This window comes from Bufo gargarizans, chromosome 2, assembly GCF_014858855.1.
Source record: "Bufo gargarizans isolate SCDJY-AF-19 chromosome 2, ASM1485885v1, whole genome shotgun sequence".
Taxonomy (NCBI): Eukaryota; Metazoa; Chordata; class Amphibia; order Anura; family Bufonidae; genus Bufo; species Bufo gargarizans.
Genome location: NC_058081.1, coordinates 228873502 through 228886704, shown reverse-complemented (window position 1 = coordinate 228886704; position 13203 = coordinate 228873502). Strand labels below are relative to the sequence as shown.

General features: G+C 40.5%; 1 protein-coding gene across 4 annotated transcripts in view; it reads right to left on the bottom strand.

Moving 5' to 3' along the window:
* Positions 1 to 1496: 1496 nt before the first annotated feature.
* The window catches only part of MCM10 (minichromosome maintenance 10 replication initiation factor), a 58616-nt gene continuing 46909 nt past the window's right edge, over positions 1497 to 13203 (bottom strand). For all 4 annotated transcript variants that reach the window (XM_044280083.1, XM_044280086.1, XM_044280084.1 and 1 more), the window contains 7 exons: positions 11424 to 11637; positions 11159 to 11300; positions 10200 to 10318; positions 9329 to 9442; positions 5665 to 5810; positions 3472 to 3514; positions 1497 to 2141 (listed from right to left, as the gene is read on the bottom strand). In XM_044280083.1, the coding sequence (XP_044136018.1) occupies positions 2058 to 2141; positions 3472 to 3514; positions 5665 to 5810; positions 9329 to 9442; positions 10200 to 10318; positions 11159 to 11300; positions 11424 to 11637 (862 nt within the window). In that variant the 3' untranslated portion in view covers positions 1497 to 2057. The remainder of the gene's footprint in view (positions 2142 to 3471; positions 3515 to 5664; positions 5811 to 9328; positions 9443 to 10199; positions 10319 to 11158; positions 11301 to 11423; positions 11638 to 13203) is intronic.

The window sequence follows — 13203 nt, the reverse complement described above, 5'->3', positions numbered from 1 at the left end:
TCTCTGGATCCATGTGAGGTACATGGCTGGTTCTAGCTTTGTTAGAAAGATTGTCATGTACTATATAATGTAATTTTCTACATTAGTCATGGGATAACCCCTTTAAGAACAAAAGAATTGGGAATATTGACAGAAACAGAATAATTAAAAACATTTGTCCTCGCAAAGCTTGCTGTATAAAACCTTATTCACATATCAGTGTTTTGCTCAGTGATTTCCATCAGGGATTGTGAGCCAAACCCAGAATTGGAGCCTCCACAGACATAATGTATAAAGGAAAGATCTGTTCTGTTTAGAGCCGCACCTGGTTTTGGCTCAATCACTGACTGTGTGAATAAAGCCTGCATTATACCTACAGATTTTTCAGCAAATAAACACTAGTTAGCAATCATCTTGCAGTGTAGTACTGCTGCTGATTGACCGATGAATGAGCAAACACGCATTCATTGGGCAATCCAAATCTTTTGACATGTTAAAAAAATCATCATTTGCAGGTGGCCGATCATGGTGTCTAATCACAATCTGTCACCGGCAAACCACTAAACAGCATGGGGATGAGCAATGGCATCGTGATAGAGTCTCCCAATGCTGTGGAAGAGATTGCTGCATGTAATAGAAGCAGTCGTTTCCGCTAGCAAGCAGATGATTGCCGGGGGGGAGGCTTCCTTCCCGACAATAGTCTGCCACATCGGGCTGTGTAATACAGCCTTAAGGCATCACAGTGGAACAAACATCCCAGCAAATAACAGCACATGAATATCTAGCAAATCACATGAAACACTGAGGCTTTTTTTTAAAACTGCATGCCTTTTGGTAAACATCCCCAATATCTCAAGCCTGGTACATGTGTTGTTCATTTCTTATAGCAGTCTGAACTTAAACATGTTTTTCAAGGTAGAATTTTAATTCTATATTTTAGATACAACCACATGCACAGTACTGTGCAGCCGAATGGGCTGCAGCTGGCTCTTGTTAAACTGAGACAGCACTGTTTGGTCGGTTTGCATTAATGGCTGGGCGGCACCTTTAATATGGCGCATGATAGCTCTGTACCATGTTCAAGTGAATGGAATGGAGGAGTCGTAATTACATACAGTAGCGCTGCATTCCCTTCATACAAGTGATCAGCAGCGGTGCCAGGAGCTAGAACCTACTACATCTAGTAGTTTGGTGTGCAAGCCATAGGTAACACTTTTCATGCTCCTCCTATGCCAACATTTGCTGCAGTACACCAGAATGATAACAAGACTATAGAAGTGCTTGGGAAGTACAAATGATTTGTACTTTGTAATAACTACATAAGAAATGAGGAGACCGAATTGTTCAGACTCCTTCCGGTAACAGTATGAAGTGTTCATTTTCCCACTAGATAAAATATTTTCCATCCTTTAATATATTGTACAACATACACAGGTTGAGCTGTGGGACAAAAGTAAAATATATAGTTCTGGCTTTAATCTGCTGATTCTGACAAGAACTTTGGATAGACACACAAACACATTTAGAATGATTTATTATACACAAATACATGCCCGCTCCATACTAATAAGAAATCTTTATATAATACATAATCAGTTAAAACATTGACATAAAAAATATGTACAGACAGGTTCGTGCGTGCTAAATGTAAAGGTTGCTAAGCTTTACACAGCATACTTTCAATGGCATACTGCCTTCATGTGATCAGTATGGATCCGACAACAGACTCCAACTGATGTTGACTGCATGGACCTAAAGTAAAAGTGGTACCAGAGACGTCCATTCTGGGGAAATATTTTAATATAAAAAACTCTGGGGTGGAAAATGATCAGTATCATTTTTCAAGCACTGTAAATGAGGTATGCAATTAATGTAATCACAGTATTTCAGTATCTCATCCTCTCCAAAGGATTTGAGAGGGGAAAAAAAACTAAAACAAAAAAAACACACACATGAAAACAAGGTTGGTCTGTGAGTCCAATGAAATACAGGGATCTGGTGTTACAGTAGTCCGGTTGTGATGAAGTAATAAATAGGGGTTTGGTGTAACTGGATGCGCAATGTCAAAAAGTACTTTATTATTTTGAACTGTTAAGAAATTTGCCATGCTCCTCTCCTCTCGGCAGGAGTGTTTCTGCTCCAATTTTTGGTCCACTTTTTTCCTGTTTAGTTAACAAAAAGATAAATCTATTAAACACAAATAGGCACAATTGTTAACATTAACAAATTCCCTGATCAACATCAGGTGGTGTCCAGGTACATTTCTTTGACCAAGGCCTCATGCATTTTTGCAGATAGCACACAGACCTATTCTTTTCTATACTGCCATGCACACATCCGTAGGTGGATCCATCTGGCCGTACCGCAAATCAAAGAATATGTCCTACTCTAGTCTGCATTGCTAACAAGAAAAGTAATTTCTATAGATGGGAAAAATAAAAATGTGGAGTGCTCACAGAAGTTATCCGTTAGAGATGAACAGAGGGGAGAAGGGGAAGAGAGGTATTTGGGATGAATACCCCTCAATAACTCAGGGCAGTAAGAACTGCCTTAGCTAGGCGGCAGTCCTTGGTCAGGAAACGGTGTGTACTAATTCTCTTTACTGAGAGCACCTAGTAGGCATGAGGAGTCTTATAGGCCTGGTAACACTCCTCTGGGTATATAAAAATTAGCTTTCCTTCCATAAGGGAAAGAAAGCCAAGTGTGCCTTCCCATGTGCACCAGAAAATATACAAGTGCAGATTTGGTTTCGGATTTTATTACTTGTGGCTTAGGATGCAGATTTCTGTGCCAACTACATCCCCCATTGAAATGAATGGAGACATTCAGCTTCAGAAAATCCGCAACAATTTTTACAGAACAGGGAATGGCCTTTTCAGTCCCATAGAATAACATAGGGGAAGTGGATTGTCTGGTATAATTTTCTGCACTTGTGAAGGCAGACTGCCTAGTAGTGTAAATAATGATTTGCAGTACCTGAAAGTCTCCATTCATTTTAATAGTTGATGTAGTCCATAAAGAAATCCGCAACAGTTTATTTTCTGGCAGATTTTTTCACAATGTGTGGTGGAAGTTTCTGTTCCTTTTGGAAGGAATACAAATTTGCATATCTTCTTCCCAGAAAGTCAGGGGAGTGTCCCCTGGCCTCTAAGAATCCTCACACCTACTATGCAGCATCCATAATAAGAAATAGTACTCCCCTGGATCCTGACCAAGGCCCCTCAACCTAGCTAAAGGAGTTCTTACTGCACTCGTGCATGGCAATCACCCTAATAGCTATCTCCCAGCAAATTTCTTTGCCAAATCGGAGCAAAATGAATTTTAAGAAATTCGCTCATCCTTAGTTCAGTATTTTGTGGATCTGTAGTTTGAAAATCAAAATACAGTCAATGTTGTGTGCATGAAGCTAGTCTAATTCATGTGACCTAAAAAAACAAAAAAATAAAATAAAAAACTAGAATACAATCAAATAAAAAACTTGTCTAACCATACCTTAAGCATGCCATCTCGTTCCCACTTGAATAGTCCACATGTACTATAAAGAAAAACAAAAAGGAAAGGAAAAAAGGTCACCTTTTGGAATAGTTCATTCTAAAGCTAGAGCTCCACAGTGAACATTTGTAGTAAGTTTGCAACTGTAGCTATGAAAAGTCGCTGTGGGGGACTAGCAGAGATTTTTTTTAAGTCTTTTATTCTTTAGTCAGGCCAATTTTTTATATGTTTGCATTGTGCATGACAGAAAATTGTTTCAGCTGCCGGTTAACATGTGCAGAACAGCACACACAATTTAATAAAAGCATGTACCAGGAAACTTAAATTTAATCTTGCTGGAACAATGCTCATACTTTTGACATACAAAAAACCTGAAACTTATACCCACAAACTTGTGTTTTGAAAATAGACACTGTGAAACTGCTCCCCAGCATTACACTAATGGGGGGAGATTTCTCATGAGGGGAGTTTGAGTTTTCTTAAAGGGGTTCTGCAGTTCTTTTAAACTGATGATCTATTCCTTGGCTAGATCATCAGCATCTGATCGGCAAGGGTCCGACCCCTGGGAGCCCTGCCAATCAGCTGTTCAGGTCCGACACCCCCACGGCCTTCTCTCGGGTTGCCCTCAGGCCCAGTGATGTCACGACTAGCATCACTGGCCTGGGCTAAACTCTGTTCACTTGAATGTAGCTTAGCCGCACCCAGGCCTAGTGCCGATCCACCGCATGTAAAGCGCTGACAGAGGGAGTGGACTCCCTCTTTCTCCCATTGGCACCCGGCAAATGCAATCGCGGGGTGCCGATGTCTGTGAAGGCTGCCTGGGGTCTGATGTAGACCCCAGACCAGCCTCCGCCTCTCTGGCGCAGCCTGCTGGTCAATGTCAGAATAGCATTGCCATTAAAATGCAATGCACTATAGCAGGGATGGCCAACCTGAGGCTCTCCAGCTGTTGCAAAACTACAACTCCCAGCATGCCCACAGCTATTAGCCTACAGCATGGCATCATGGGAGTTGTAGTTTTGCAACAGCTGGAGAGCCTCAGGTTGGCCAACCATGCACTATAGGGATAGTGCATTGCATTTAAAAAGCTGTCCGTTTTAGTTTAGCAAGTGCTAAAAAAAAAAAAAACACGACATAAATATCATGGAAATTATGCCCTACGGTGAACGCATAAAAAAAAAAGAAATAAAAGGGCAGAATTGCTAATTTATTCTTAGTTGCCACTGAAAAAACGCAATACCAAGCGATCAAAAAAGCGCCATTTACTCCAATACCAATGAAAAATACACTTCATCCCGCAAAAATTAAGCCCTCACACAACTCCATTGAAATAAAAAAATAAAAATAATAAGTTATGGGTCTTGAGAAGCGGCAGTTCTATTGCAAAAAAAAGTAGTCAAATGTAAAAAAGGATATGTATTTGGTATCACTGTAATTGTACTGACCCAGAGAATAAAGATATATGTTATTTATATCGAAAAATTAACGCCGTGAAATTTATAACGCAAAACGCAGTGGCAGTATTTTTGTTTTTCCCATCTCCCTCCCAGAAAGAGTTAATAAAAGTTAAATCAGAAAGTTATGAGTACCCCAAAATGGCGCCATTAAAAACTACAACTTGTCCCGCAAAAAACAAGCCCTCAAAAAGCTATATAGATGAAAAAAAACAAAAAACAAGAACATATAGCTCTTGGAACTCGACGATGGAAAAAAAAAAAAGAAGAAAACCGCTTGGTCAGTAAGGTCCAAAACAGGCTGGTCACTAAGGGGTTAAGCAGCTCCAGTGCAGGCTACCAGCTCTACCCACTGCTGATTTTGACAATGCTATTCCTATTGCAATCAGCGGTGGGGATGGAGCTCATAAATATGAGGACTTACTGGCACATGCATCGCGCAAACTCCAGCACTCTGTGCTGGAACTGCTCAATACAAATTTTTAGCAAAACATCTGGGTCAATGCAAGTAATTGACCAAAGCTTTTTGCTCAGGGTATCTGTCAGATACCCTGCCAGATATTACGACAGATTCCCTTTAAGATGATACCAAGATCTAAGCTTTGATATTTCAGTTGCAGCAAGCAACAGCGTTTTACATATCGCCTTGGCAATAAAATGGCAAAAGTATAGTAAATATAACCTCAGTTAGGTTGTGCTGACCAACCAAATGGTATATTAAATTAATCTGATGTTATACCTGCATGACTTCTTAGGGAGTCGATCTAGTGCAATTGTCCTGTTACCACATGGACACTTGAAGAAGCGTTTCACAGCATCATGCCAATGGAAGACATGGTTTTCGCCAACACACGTGTCCAGTGGCTTGTAATGCGTGTACTTACACTGTTAAAACAGGGGCAAAAACACAATAGCTCAGTCATCATCATGTTTATATGACCAACATTTATAAACACAAAATTCATTTGGGGATAATATCATAGTCCCTCTTATGACTGCTATGCATTAATAGCTTAGTGCAAGTAAGAACCTGGGTCATATAGTTTTATGCAGGCCTCCTTATGCCCCGGGATGCGTTGGGAATAATGATGTTCTGGAGTGTACCATCATTGAAGTAACCAGAATACATTTTGAGATGACAAAGTAATGTTTTCCAGGGTCCACCTGGAAAGGACGGGGGGGAAGGTTCATATATTTTTCTTCCAAGGGACACTATCAAAAATATTTTTATTTTCTACAAAAACAGGTGGATGGTTTTCTGGATATACAGTAATTGCCTCAAGTCACTTGATGTATTCTACTTCCTCTCTTGATTGTCTAAACCAGACCATTCACTTTGACCAGTGAGGCAAGGGGATGAATTACTCAATTAGAGCATCACACTGATAAGTACAGTGCTCTTCTCTGTGCAGATTTATCTAGGCCTATCAAGAGAAAAAAGATGTCACACGGTTATCCCAATTCTAATCTACTATTATACTAACAGATAACACATTTCCCTGTAATTGATAATGGATTACCCATCTATATAGGAGTTTTATCTGTGCTGACCTGACTGCTACAGAAGGACAATAGTTCGCATTTTCAATGGTTTAGTACTGGCAAAATGAAAAGGAAGAACTGGTAAAAAATATTTAGGACAGAAGTGTCCCTTTAAAAGGGGTGGTCAGTTTTTTTTCTTAAATATTGATCACCTATCCTCATGATAGGTCATCGATCAGATCCTGTTCAAGTGAATAGGAATGAAATGTCCCACTTAAGTGAATGGAGATGGCATAGCCGTAATTACACCAGCTCACCGCTGCAGTTGCAACGGCGAGCAGGTAAACAGTGGAGAGAAGCAGCACTCGTACGAGTGCAGCTTTCTCGTCAACCAGCTGAGCAGCAGGGGTGCCAGGGGTCAGACCCGATCGGATATTGATGACCTATCCTGAGGATAGATCATCAATATAAAACAAGTGGATAACCCCGTTAAATGTCTAATGTAAGTGAGGTCGCTGCAAAACACTGCAACAACAAGATATAATACTGTCTTGTAATTCATCACCAGTTTAACCCCTTCATAACAGAGCCACTTTTCACCTTAAATCCCAGGCCGATTTTTGCAAATCTGACATGTGTCACTTTATGTGGTAATAACTTTGGAACGCTTTTACTTATCCAAGCCATTCTGAGAATGCCGCACTGGCCACCAATGAATTTAAAACTGGGGAGGGGTCTGGCCCCTGCTGCCTGGCTGCACCCGGATTTGAGTTAGATAGTGAAAACTCAGATCCGACAGTATATTCTAACAGAGGCGTTCCCATAGTGATGGGGACGCTTCAAGTTAGAATATACTGAGAACTGTGTACATAACTACTGCTTGGCAGCACCTGATCTTTTACAGCGTGCTGAGATCCGCACAATTAACCCCTCGGTGCCACACCTGAGGGGTTAATTGTGAGGATCTCAGCACCCTGTAAGAGATCAGGTGCTGCCAGGCAGCAGTTATGTACACAGTGTGAAAGTAGCCTTAGGCAGGGTCTAATTTTTTTGCGGGATGAGATGACTGTTTGATTGGTACCATTTTGGGCTAAATATGCTTTTTGATCACTTGGCATTACACTTTTTGTGAGGCAAGGTGACCAGAAAATGGCAGTTTTTTTTTTTTACGTCGTTCATCTGATGGTGTCGAACATGTGATATTCCTATAGAGTCAGTCGATACCGGCAAAACCTAATAGGTCTACAATTTTTTTTTTAAACTTTATTTTGGGAAAAGGACGCTTTTTTCACTTGAAACTTTTTTTTGTGTAAAACTATTTTTATTACTTCTTTTTTAAGCTTTTTTTTTGTCCCACTCTGGGACTTCAACTTTTAGGAGTCTGATCCCCTTTACAGTACAATGTATTGTAATGCATTGGCTGTAAGCGTATTACACACTAATACACTTCAGCCTGCTTCCTGTGAGATCCAGGAGGCTGGATCTCACAGGCTCACACGGAGGGCAGCCACGATGTCTAAGGAAGGCATTGGGCTGCCGTCCAAGCTAACGGGTCCCCGTCACAGGAGCGCAGGGATCCGATGGACACCCAGCGGTCAGCGCTGACCGTGGCAGTGCAAGGGTTAATGCACCGGCAGTGTTTTCACCAATGCTGGCGCATACAGCAAGGGTCCGGCTATCAGTGACCGCTGGACCCCTGCAGCTGATCAGGTCGGCGCAGCTCCTGCCCGATCAGAGTGCCGTAGCTGTACGACGCTAGGATTTGTGACCCTGTTTCCAGCGCCGTACAGCGCTGGTATCCTACGGATTAAAGATATGCTGGCAGCAAAAGCAAACATATCTAGGAACTGAATACTATAGTTGTCCTGATGATGTCCTTCCTGCTTACTCAAGTGCTTGTTTTGTTACAAAGCATCACAGCACTTGATGGTTTAAAAAAAAAAAAAAAAAAAAAAAAATTGTACCTGTCTAATTAGCAGTGCTGCCATCAGGGAATTCAAGGCCCCATACAGGGAATCCATGCCACTTACCCTTCTTCCTCAAATTCTTAACCATAACCCATTTTTTTTTTCCACCATTTTTACCATACACATAAGATTTTAATTTCTATACTGTTCACCAATCACCATAAATATGTTCACTATATTGTATGGCTTATGATTACAGGAATACCACATACGGTTACAAAACCACATTTATTGTAATGTTTTTTTAGCTTATTTTTTTCTATTTTAGTAGCGTTAATTTTGCATAGAAATGCAATTTTTACCATAAAAGAAAAGCTGGAAAATAAAGTTATGTTTATCTGCCAAAACTGGTCTGGGAATCAAAGCCAAGGCCTTTTCTATGGTAGGCAGTAGGTTTACTACTAGACTACAGCCTTGCAGTTTGTAAAGACAGTAATGTTTGTGCTTAAAAAGCTATCAAATGGTATTACTATTATTGCTTTTCAGTTACATAGTCATACATGTGTGGTCATAAAGTGTAATGGTAAAGGTTGCAGACTGCCATATGTAAGGTCTGGGGTTCAATTCCCTGAAGTGAATATTATATATAATGAAGATGACAAAGTAGCTAATTCCAGGCCACTCCAAGCTCAGGGCCCCTGACTGCATTAGTGCTCTGATGGCGACCCTGGTAAGTAGGACACTATCAGGACAATGTTTAGCCTGTATATGTAGAAAAGCATCTTTTTCATTAATTGAAAGTAAGGAGAGATGTTTGAAACTGAAGGAAACAGGATGAACTACCATATTAGGTTTACTAATAGCATTTGGGCTTCTATACAAGGAATTTAAGTGGTCATAAGTTTAAATAAAAACAAAACATCCATTGGCATACAAAGTTGGGTAAGGTGATAATAGCCTAACATGTAATCAGATGTTAAAACTTTCCTCTTGCACAGAATTGTCATCACTCACCGTTTTACAGGTCACCACTCGGCATTTCTGTTCCCTTATACTTTTCATCTTCTCTTCCATCTGTTCTTTTTTCACAAGTGGTTCAAAATATTTTTCTTGAATCTCTGCTTCAGCCTAAATGATCATGAGAGCCACAAAACCATTACATGTAGATAGTTTTAACCATAAAAAAATGCAACCAGTGCTATGCCTCGTTTCCTCAGTGCAGTTGACATGCATCCAAAAGCAGGATTTCTAGTCTAGTCTAAATGTAAAATAGAAATTATATAAAAACAGAAATAAAGTTAGAAACAAACTAAGCATAGAAAGCTTAATACAGGAAGCTGGAGCACTGGGTCATGGGTTAAAATCCAACCAATGAACCTGCCTGCTATTTGCATGTTTTCCCTATGTTGCGTGGGGTAACTCCCAGACTCCGAAATTATAGTGAGACTAGTGTTCTATGAAATTGTACGTGTCTGGGACTTTAGATTGGGGGCAGATACTGATGTGAGTAATGACCATCTCTGTGTTGCAGAATGTTGTTGATAAATAAGCAGCAAATAAAATGAGCTTGGGTTCTCAATTATTATCTGAGCACATTTATGGCTCTGTGTAAAAGGCATCCTGAGAATGTAGGCGAGTCTTTTCCAAAGAATTTTAGTCTTATTTTTGTAAAGAAAGATTCCCTACATAACCATAACAGAACATGACCAAGTAATATTTCCCTATCTTTTAAAGAAAAAAACAAAAACAAATAAGGTATCCCATCAATATTTAGGTGTAAATTATGAGACCTGCCACGATTGTTAATGGTCAACACCATACATACGGTAATTATCAGTTTTCAAAATTCATCAACACGATATAATGTATATCAGTAGTTCTTTACCTCTTGGAGGACACCGGTGTGCTTGGATTTGGCTTTCAGAATCTTCTGGAACTCCTCAGACTGCAAGTAAGCAAGTTGTTCTTTGTGTCGTTTAATTGCTGGTTCACTCTCCTCTGCAGCTATGGAAAGAGATTTACATAGTGGTCATTACTTTTGTAAGCCTACATTACCAATAGCTGAAGTATTTTGCAGCTGTCATGTTAGAAAATGTCTATTCAATGACTGTTTATATTTTCTTGAGTTTCAATTGTAAGTTTATCTGTAACTTATGTCTTTACTTTTTAGAATGTGACGACTTTGTTTTTTTCATTGTGACTGTGGTCGCATTTGAGATGGCTTCAACCAACCTTTCTATCCAGAATACTAACGTGTCTGTCAGCTATATCTTCATTCTTCTCCTCCTGCTTTTTAATAATCAACATGGAGAAAACAGAATTCATCATCTTTCCTCCATGTCATTCAGCCGCCCTACTGGACCTATCCAGAACAGTTAACGGCTTCACACTTACTCCAGTCTCACAGGTCTGCTGCCAGGAGACATTTGATTCTGTCCTGTCCTTCAAGCCACACATCCAGACCCTTACCACATCCAGCTGCCTTCAACTCAAGAACATCTCTCCTGCTTCATCTTCACAGCTAGATGCATTAAGCCTCATTCACACGTGACTGTTTTGCTCAGCGATTTCCATCAGTGATTTTGGGCCAAAACCAGGTGCGGCTCTAAACACAGAACATGTGCAGATCCTTCCCTTATACTAGATTTCTGTGTAGCCACACTCCTGGTTTTGGCTCACAAATCACTGATGGAAATCACTGACCAAAACACTGACGTGTGAATAAGACTATTCTCAGAAGCAGTGGGATTCTCCCTTCTATGGAAGTTTGCCAGTAATATACTGTACTGTCATATCCTAAAAATGGCAACCACTTCGGTCTTAGTCAGCAAAATAGATCAGTACCTTCAGGAGATGACACATGTCTCTCTGCCCTCTGAGCCACCTGATCAACATCTGTGGAGCTGTTTCGTTTCCTCTTGATACAGTTAGGATTTGCTTTTGTGAGAATTTGTCCTTTGGCTTGTAGCTTCCGTATAGCAGCCAGCTTTTAAAGAATAAGAACCATGATATACAGTAAAGTGATAGAGAAAAAAAAATACACCTACTAGGGCAATTACACAGCACAGGTAAGTAACATTTTTATGAGGACTGAGTGAGGTTATCTTACCTTTCTAGAGTCAGAAGAAGGACTTAACTTGTTGACAGCCGAAGAATCAAAAAACAGGATGTCTTCTCCTTCAGCAAAACCACGAGCCAACTTTGGAGTTGAAATCTTCTGGGCCACTGGGAACTCAGAAGCTTGCTTTGGAGACTGAAAGGTGTCTTGTTCCACACAAGTAGTAGCGCTTGATACATCCGATTTACCAGTACTCTCAAGAAATCTAAAAACGCAACGTGAGATTAACCTTCTGGACAAAAAGGATATCATTATCTATTAGAATTCCTTAAAAAAGTTAAAGGGGTTGGCCAATCGTTTTGCATTGATCTCAATTGATTGTTGATGTGACAAAAATCTGTATGTCACATATCTTACTCCTAAGGTGCAGCAGAAGGCCCCCCTGGTCTGTAATAGTCTATGGCAATTCTTTGTCAAAAGACTCCTATTTACTGCAACTACCATAAAGCAAACATGATTTGCTACACTGTCTATGTAGAAAATACAGGTAGGAAGCCTCCAATACAGCTTCACCTAGGGACAGTTCTGAAAACACGTAGCTGTAATCATATATACTGCAGTTAACTACGAATCCAGGCGAATGGAACAAGATTCTGGGGTTCCGTAGACACCAATCGGTAAATGATAGATGAGAAACCCACAGGGAATAACACTTTAAAATGCCCAAAACAATTAAATATATGTAATGACTTTGTATTCTGACAAAAATATGCTTATAAGTATAATCACATGCGCAATGTAATTTACAACAATGTACATGCATCTTATGATCACTGTATAAGAAATGATGTAATTTTTTGTACTTGTGCTTATAAGCTCTGAAATAATGAGATTTACAAAAAAATGCCCAAAACAAAAAAGTTCCCAGCCCTTTCTGCCACAACCTATACAGCAAAAAAACAACAAAAAAAAAAAAAACACAAACTGTAGAAAACAAGAAATAAACTTGTGTGTTCTTTGTTGGCCATTTTTCTTTTTCATATGGATAGTCACATCAAATTAAAACCTGACCAATATTTAAAAACCTCATTGAGGGTACTTTCATACTAGCGCACGGACATCAGGCAGGCTGTTTGGCGGGTGGACAGCCTACTGAATCGGTCCTGCTGCTAGCGCACGCGTGCCCCTGGACTACCGCTCCGTAGTACTTTTATTCTGGCAGCCTCTTGGCATGCACTGCCGCCAGAACTCCACCCCACCCCAATTATAACTGATGGGGCCGTAGCGGTAGGCCGGGGGCACACGTGCACTAGCAGCAGGACAGATCAGACAGGCTGCTCACCAGCCAAACAGCCTGCCGGAGTCCTTTGCTGCTAGTATGAAGCGAGCCTGAGATAATTTTACAGGTGATCAGTTCATTAAGATAAAGCACAAGCATATTTCCTAAATATCAAATACTATCCAAAATCAAAATGGAGGAACACAAACCTTCGCAACATAGGCCTCCTTAACTGCCAACCTAATCCAACGGAATATGGTGGCCTTGGAAGCTTGCAGGCCCTTGCGAGGACCCTCAGGAACCACAAAGAGGGAGTTCGACCAGCGGAAGGACTCAGTCAACCGAAGATATAGGCGAAGAGCTCTAACAACATCCAAACGGTGAAGAGAACTCTCCATAGGATAAGAGAGGTTAGGACAGAAGAATAATCTCCTCATTAATGTGGAATGAGGACACCACCTTAGGGAGGAAGGAAGGGACCGGACGCAGAACAACCTTATCCTGATGAAACACTAAGAAAGGGGATGTACAAGAGCGCAGCAAGTTCAGAAA